Source organism: Cariama cristata, unplaced genomic scaffold, assembly GCF_000690535.1.
Source record: "Cariama cristata isolate BGI_N322 unplaced genomic scaffold, ASM69053v1 scaffold915, whole genome shotgun sequence".
NCBI lineage: Eukaryota > Metazoa > Chordata > Aves > Cariamiformes > Cariamidae > Cariama > Cariama cristata.
The window spans coordinates 1-8665 of record NW_009615557.1 but is presented as its reverse complement, the minus strand read 5'-3'; the positions used below and the strand labels follow the sequence as shown (position 1 = coordinate 8665).

The 8665-nt window shown below is 40.3% G+C and overlaps 1 protein-coding gene across 1 annotated transcript; it reads right to left on the bottom strand.

The window, feature by feature from the left end:
* Window positions 1-337: 337 nt before the first annotated feature.
* On the bottom strand, window positions 338-8283 carry LOC104161397 (SH3 domain-containing protein 19-like; the record flags this gene model as incomplete). The annotated part of the gene is made up of 6 exons (XM_009699820.1): window positions 338-454; window positions 1831-1928; window positions 2850-3094; window positions 3895-4092; window positions 5726-5784; window positions 8153-8283. Coding segments are annotated over 6 exons (848 nt in total), but the record flags the coding sequence as incomplete, so codon positions are not given.
* Window positions 8284-8665: the final 382 nt, after the last annotated feature.

The following is an 8665-nucleotide window of genomic DNA, read 5'->3' as shown; positions in this document are numbered from 1 at the left end:
TACTTTATGCAGACTCTGCGCATGATAAATGTAATACCAGATAGTAAACATACTAGAATGCTATGTAAGTTAAAATGGTGTTGCATCACAGTATTTCCCTAGTTGGAAACCGCTAAAAATCCCACTTGTACTTGCTCTCAGAGCATTCATGAAGCATGACTACATACACTGTTGCAAAAGACTACAATTTTCTTATTTGACTTCAAGATACTAGTATGACTGTCTAGAAAAAGTAGTGCAAAACATTGATAGTCAAAACACATTGATGTCTTTGCTGTGCCTTTAGGATAGAAAACATTCTCTCCCATGTGCAGGGAGCACAAAGAGAGACAACACTTCACGGTGTTTTTAAAATCTGAACAAAGTTCTTGGGAAATATCCCAGACTTTCCTTGTATCTCTCCACTCATCCAGTCCTCGTCTACAGATTCCAGCTCTGATATTATATCACCGGCCTGTAAGAGAAGGAGTAACGTGAGCCAGTACAGCTTAGCCTGCAGTGTTAAAGCATGCATCGCCGATGTTACTCAGAAGCAATTAATATCAATCAAATAGAAAAGAAGTAGGATGTGGCCAGTCTCTTCTGTTGGTTATATCTCCTAGAGATTGTTTGCCAAAACCAGCTGAAGCTTCTCTTAGGGTAAATACTTGTCTATGCTGAAAAATCACCGCCTTCCAGAGGGAAAAAAATAGCACTGCTGGATAACTTCTTGTGTTGCTTCAGCTCTCTGGGTCAGTGGGTACGTTAGGGAGCTGACTCAGGGGCCCCCGCCTTACTTGTTATTTGTGTGTGTCTCCCTGCTCTGTTAGGAGGGTTTCTTTTCTTAAAACACTTCAAAGCTGCCTTTTTTTTTTTTTTCCAATTTAGTCCCAATATTTTCCAGCACTTGGAAACTTTCCTCTTTCCTCTGGAAACGTTCCTTTCCCCCAAAGGAAAGCAGTTGTCTAAGCTGCTCAGTGTGGCTGTTTAAAATAAACTGTAGCTCCTGGGTTTGATCCCTGTTTCTGTTTTCATTGTCCCGTGCCACACTCTTCATCTGAAGTTCTGTCGTGGCCCTGGCCTTTCTTCCACTACCTCTGTTCCCCTTTTCTGCTTTAAAGAATCATCCATCCTTTCAGCATTGCAAGCTGCTAACGCTGAAACGATTTTGCTAGTTTTAGAAGAGGCGATAGTGCGTTCCAGCTGATACGCACAATTTTGGGCCTGCTGTGAAAGCCTGCCGTTTCTCAAAAACTTGCTTTTGAGGACAGTTACCCAAATCATGACTTTGAATCTACATGGGCACGCTGTTTCACGCTAGTGCTTCTTAATATTATTTGGGCGTCCAGCAAGTATTTAATTTCTCCCCTTGTTCCAATGACAACTATGTATTGTGCTGCCGAACTTTTAGATTTTGCTGTATTAGGTGTGCCTTAGAGGCACTGCTGCTGGAGCACTGGCACTCTTAGTAAATTATCCTTCTTGTTGCTGCCTTTCTGGTTTAAAAAGAGGCTCCCTTGGCCATATCAACTGATCACGAACTGAATGTACTGCAAAATGAGGTTTGTTTGTCTTGTCATGTTTACTGGATCAGAGAAGTCAGAGGAATTCTGGAACTCCTGACCTCTTTTCAATGTCTTTAGTGAAGATTTTGCCATTGTGAAACTGAAGTGGCAAGGGCAAAAATTTTTTTAGAGAGACCGTTTACCAAATGTGTTGGTATTTATGCCTATTTTATGGGCTTTGTTCTTTCTTGTTCCAAGCCTATTTTCACAGAGGATAAATCTTATTTTTTAGCATTCTTTAGGAGCGTAAGATCTTTTGGAAAATTGGGCTAAGCAAGCTACTTACTTTGAAGGAAAGCTCATCTTCATTTTCTCCGTGAAAATCATAAAGAGCTTTGGCTTTTCCTTTCTTCCCTCCCACAGACTGTGACAGCTCTACCCTGGCTGCAGAACATGGACAAGACAAGTTACTTGGATTGCAGTGAAACAGATCTCTGTTTCTGGATAACTTTCCTGTCATTCTCATGTTTTCTCCCCACTACTGTGCTGGAGGGTGTCCAGATGTTATTACTGCTGCTACTTAGCAAATTCACTGTCCTACTGGAATAAAAATCTCTACTGGCAGCAGTTCATTTTGCAGAACTAAACACGTTCTCATGTTCTGCTTCTAAGAGGACTAAATTTAAAGTTCACTTACTTGAATTTTCCAATGGTGCTATCTAATAAAAGCTTTTTTCCTCTTTGGAGATGAAGCAGCACTCAGTGCATGCTATTTGACAGTTAGGTGGAATTTTATTTCCCGTCAGCTTTCACTCATGGCTTTACTTGCAAAAACTATGGGGAGAAAATTGTGATTTTCTGTGTCCTGTGTGAAGGTTTTGACTGTGTTGATTTGGGGACCAAACAGAAGCTTGAGGAGAGCAAGCAGCATTTGTTCCTTGCTTCACCAAGGTGATTACAATAGTTCTGTGCCAAGAAGCAGCAGTTATCGTTATTTACAGCTCTGCCAGCTCTTTGGCTGTGCTGCAGTGTTTCTCATCAGCTGAGGGAGGACCTGGCTCCCCCCATCTTTTGTACCTCTGAATTCCTCATAAAGGCAGCTCCATGGTCCTATTTTGCCTGTGCCCAAACCACACTTTAAAAACCATCCCAGAATCCGTATCGCCTCCCAGATTACTCACTGACTCGAGCATTATATTGCTGTTATTAGAGCGGGTGGTTCAACACTTAGTTTACCTTCAGGATATTAAGGACTGTGGGTGTGTGGCTTGTTAATGCAGCGGAATAGCTGGGTCCTCCCAGAGCTCTGTCATGACAGTCACAACCCACGGAGTAATGAATTGCCATCCAGTAGGAGCACTGTACCTGAGCAGATCTGAACAAAAACTGCTGGGAAAATCCCTTCCTTTTCATTCAGTCTTCCTCTATACCACTCTGAATCTACTTGTTCCAGTATTTGGATGTAGTCTCCCTTTTTAAAGGATAAATCATCTTTGGTTTCTGCTGTAAAATCATGAAGCGCTTCACACCACTCTACTGAGCGTCTGTTGTTCTGTTCAAGTGAACAGAAGAAATGCGTTAATTTTAGAAGCGTTAATGGAGCCCGTAAGCTGATGGATGCTGGTGAAAGCAGCTGTACAGAACACGGGTGCCCTGACTTTCTCTCATACAATACTGTCGCTGCAGATGTAGGCTAGAATGGCATTTCAGCAATTGCCACAGAATTTCATCTGGGCTCAGATGCATTCCTTTTCATCATTGGTGGCAGGGGACAGGATTAATAAATTCAAAATTAGACCACTGCAGCGATACTTAAAAATAGAGCTGACAAGAATTTGCTTAAGCACAAAGGATAAAAATTTACTTCTGTTAGTTTCCCAGAAGCTATGAATTCCGTCAGTTTAGGCCAACTGTCAGAATTCAAGATGTGACCGTGCAGCATTGTGCGCTGTGGGAGTTGCGTTACATTCAGGCTTAAAGTTGTACAGCTAATCTGACGTTATAATAGAAAGTCTATGTAAAGCTATGAAACCGCTGTGGCAATTCTGGCCCTCACCTACACAATTTTATTACCTGAGGAAGGGACGAAGAAACCTCCACCTTGTTGTTCAGTGCTGCTCCTGTACCTACATAAGTAAAGCACAACTTACTTACTTAGAATAGCAGCAATGACTATTCAAAATGTCACTAATGATAGATATTTTAGATATTCAAAGTGATTATTAAGAATAGCTTTTTAAGAAGTCCTACTATTCCTTTTGTTTGGTTTTTTTTTTTTTTTGTTTTTTTTTAATCTGTCTTCTCTCGCTTTCTACTTCCTTCCTGCATTCATTGTCTTTTTGGACTTTTCTTCTGTATGCTACCTGTATGCCTGCAGTACAAAGCCATGTTCTTGAAGATTTTGGCCAACATATTCATACCTGTTCCAGGCAGATCTTCAAATACTTCCACAAAGTTCAATGGGAAAATTCCAGATGTTCCTCTGAGCTCTCCTTTGGCCCACTCTTCATTTACATATTCTTTGAGGATAATAGTTTCACCTTCTGAAAAACTGAGCTCATCTTTCTGATCTTGGATATATTCAAATCGTGCTACACATCTCGGGCCTCTGCACAAACAAAAGAGAAACTTACTTTGCTTATTTATTATAATTGTCCACTTATTATCAAGGCAGCATTGTGCAAAATAGGGCTTGATATCTTTAATTAAAATGATGAAAGAAGGCACTGAGGACAGAACAGCTGGAAAATGGGGGTCTAGCCCTGGTTCTCATCTCTGCTTTCCGAGGAGGAAGAGTATGGAGTCTAGAGTAGCTGGATGCAACTTCTGCACCCCATAAGATCCTATTTCTCTTCCAAACAAAACCCGTATCTCTCTCTGTTTCTGGGATACCTGTCCTATTTTATGTTTTTGCCTATATCCAAATAAGTGTCCTGACAGACTTTTGTTTCATGGGTTTTTTTCGAGCTAGCATCCAATTCAGATGCAATCAAACATGGGCAGGAGGTGGGTGCTGTGTATTTGTCTCAAATCCCAAATATGTGGAGGTTTCATAGAGGGAAGCTGTTTTTTATCTACTTTGACAAACTTTATTCTGTAAAATCTATCCCCATCATGGGGAAGTAACTCACCTATCGAAGAAAGAAACATCAAAGCATCTGATAAATTTTACCTAATTTGGTATAATACTAAAAAATGAATTATTTTTTTCCTCACTTACTTAAATAGATTCAATAATTTAATGAACTACTAAAATAAATTTAAGAAATTACTCTGAGAAAATTTTTGATTTATCAGAGATACCATGCTGGAAAAAAGTGCTAATAGACTTTAATTCTTTCTATGGCATCATAGCATACAACCAATGTAGGAAGCTTGATTCCCACGCCGATCCCCAACTCATAACTTTGCAAAAGCTTCACGACAGAGCTAGCACTTTCCATTTCTTTCTTAGTTGCAGAAGCAGCTTTTAAAAATACAGTTTTGTTTAAGACAAGCCAAGCTTGATCTGAAGAACAAGCTGAACGGTCCCATTGACACTAGTGGTTCCTGCCTCTGCCTGAATTTGCTTTAATTGCTGCAGTGAACGATTACAAAATCCAATAAATCATCATTGAGTAAAAATGGCATGAAAAATTGTTCCTTGCCCACAAGTCTTAGTACAGGTTGTTTGCAAATCAGAAATGAAAGTGCTTGAAGTACATTTGATAATTTGATCTGGGGAACTTTAGATTCACTTGTATGGTTATACGCTTTAAGGTTAGATAGATTTCTCTACTTAAAGTAAGCTCTATTCTGTCCCAATTTATCTTGTTCTTTCAAATCAGTAGGCGCCTTGCCGTGTTACATCTTAAGAGGATACTGGAAGAAGGTAACAAGGCCAGGAACAAAGAGAGGAGAGTGCGATGCTGCTGAAGTTAATCAGGTTGGCTCACAGTCTCTGTAACCAATTTTCATGAAAAATTAGGGGAAGTGCTCTTCTAATACAGCTCATAAGATAAAGTGATTACCAATTTTTTTAAGCCATGAAGTGAGTTTCTAGGCTTTTTTTACCTGAATATGAGTTTTACTAAAACATCATAAACTTTCAGTTTTGAGAGCTTAATTTTTAAGATATATTTTGGTGAAGAAACTGTTAACCATATTAACATCAGAGTGGATAACATCTGCTTCAAAGTTATCTTTCTTTTTACTTCCTAGTAAATCAGCATGAGAAAGAAAGATAAATCTATCTGACTCACCTAATAGATTGTGATGAACAGGGTATTTTTTTCCTGTTGCCTTCTTCTGGAACATCAATCTAATAAGACAACAAAATAAGTAAAATCTTCCATTTCAAGCTCATGGCAACGTAACTACAATAAACTTGGAACTGGTTGAAATAATCTATTTTTCAGCTAAGCATCAGCTCGTAATGACTGCCATGTGATGCTCAATAGTTGCTGGCATGCTACGATATGTGACTGTATTAATGTAGATTTCTGGTTTGTGTGCCCGATTTCTCATTTTTCAAGCTCATGCAAACAAGGAGCACTATTCCTGTTTTCTGTTCTGAAGGTGGTTTACTGTTTCTACTTGTGGCATGACTCATTGACAGAATATGGGACTGGATGCTACTGCATGTTACTGCATTTAGCTCCCAACTTTCAATTGGTAATTGCTCTCCATTATTTACTAGCACAATATATCACAAAAGACAAAATTATTGTTTACACTTATCCTTTCTGGGCTTTGGTGGCCGGCTGTCCTCCAAACAAAACTACATCTCACAAATCTCACCCGAATTGGAGAAATATAATTTAGAAAGTCAATACATGGGTATATGAAACAGACAGCATTCAGGTCCTTTATCGTAAGAGGACTTCAGTTGTACTGCTGGTGTGACACGACGGATGATCTGTGAGATGTGTAAGACTGCAAGCCTAGAGACCCTGGCGAGGAGCCTTGGGTTACAGCTCACTATCGCATGAGCCAGTTCCCCTAAAAATCAACAAGAATGTTTTGCTAGTTCCTGGGAAGGACTGCAGGGAATCATGCAGCCTCTTAGGGCAAATGATCTTTGCAGTGCTCTCGCTAGAGGGGCTGGTGCCTGTGGCGCTCTGCAGGTTCCATGGGAAGTAATACCCACGTATGATTGTTAGGTCTCCAGACCTAAGCTACCACCCAGCTCAACAGTGTAAAACACACTATAGCGTATTGTATAGAGACCTTGTATGGAGATCAAAGCTGACATGAATGGACAGCAGAATTCACTTAGTAAATTAGCCTCAAGTACTGAACTTTTTCCTGTTGTTTTTTAAATTTTGCTGAAACAAAAGATTTTTGTACTCAAAGGGTAACTGCCTTTTACAACTAAAATAGAAATTTGAAACACATCTTCTCTACCCTTTATGAAGTTGTATCTGTCTCTGTCAATGCTGAATTTGACCCCAAATACTCATTCCACTGCTTTAACGTAAAACTTTTTATCTATTTGCCATCAGTAGTAACAAAAGCTTTTGAATTGTTGGTCTGTGTAGAAGCAGCTAACCAATTTAGCTAACAAGTCTTTTTTGTGAAAGCAAATCGAGCATGGTTCCATTATTACTAATCCCGAGTTTAGTTTTTATTCTTCAGCACTTCTCAGATCTTAATTTTTTTTCTCTAATAACACCATCACAAACGGAACGAAGACCCTACGCTCTCTGATGGTTACCAAGTACTTGGTATTGTCCGTGTAGCAGCAGTGCTCATCTCTGCCAGCTGTCCCGGCTCGACACGGACCCTTACTGTCTGTAATGCCCAGCCATACACCTTCACTGCATCTCGGTGTCAGTTTAGCATTCCTCCGTGTCCATATGGCTGGTGTGGACAGCCCAACGGCCCCTTCCACTGCCACAAAAGGGACTTCAATCTCAGACTGAGGCTTGCAATAGATTTGACCCAGCTTTTGATGCAGTGAGCCATTCTGTATCTCCTTTAAAGACGAGGCACTCAGTTAATTGCTGTTGGGCTCCAAACCAGCACCTGTCTCTTGCCTGCTGTTTGCTGTCAAGTGTCACGTTCAGTAACGGGATTGCTTTAAGCTCCTCATTTGCAACAACCCAATCTCCTTGCACTGTGCCAGCGCAACCATTTGTGCAGCCACTTAGTAAGCCACTTAGGCGAATTGATCCAGCTGGAAAAAAACATTCTAGGAAGAAAAATAACATGTTTTGTTGGGCCCAACTGCTGCCCTGACCTAGTTCACTCCATGGCTATAAAAGTGGTGATTCCAGCAGAGTTCAAAGGACAAGAAAATGAGAGCAGCTGGAGGGCTGGGGGGAGGCACAAAAAAAGCAACCATCTTACTGACTCTGTTGATTCTTACATGCAACTGTGAAAAATAATCTGCTCTGTAGACCCTGAGAAACTACCCAGGGTAACAAAGAGAATCTGGTATGGGCGATGATTTTCTCACTTGGCTTCAAATTAACAGCAAAATAATCCCCATAACACAAGTTGGTTGTGCCAAATCAAGCATCTTTCTAATACCTTACAAACAAGCAGATAGGTCTTCTATGCTGCCAGAGGGAAAAGAGATTATCTAAATACAGAATGGAGTTAAATGCACGGGAGCTATGGTAAAATAGAACCAGAGAACAAATGCAGTAGGATCTTACGTAGCAATGTATACAAAGCCTACATACCACTACTTTAACAAAGCTGGCAGGAAATATCCCAGTGCGATTCCCACATTTTCCTCTGTACCACTCGGTATCGATTTTCTCCAAAAGACAAACGGTGTCTCCAGAATGAAGGTCCAAGTCATCAGCATGCTCTGTAAGACAGCATCATTTCAGTTACCAGTAGTTGCACGCTTGCCGATTTTCTCCAAGTAAAACTTAATATAAATACCAGACAAAACCAGAATGAGTTTTCAAAAAGTCTTAATTATACTTGATAAACCAGTTAGCTTTAACTAAAAGACTGGCCTAACGATAGCTAAACTCATGGATTTGAACAACTCTACATGCAGACCTTGCAGGCTGCGTGTCCTGGTTTCAGCTGGGATAGCGTCAATTTTCTTCCTAGTAGCTAGTATAATGATGTGTTTCGGATTTAGGATGAGAATAATGTTGATAACACACCCGTGTTTTTAGGTGTTACGAAGCAGTGTTTATACTAAGTTATGGACTTTTCAGCTTCTTGTGCCCTGCCAG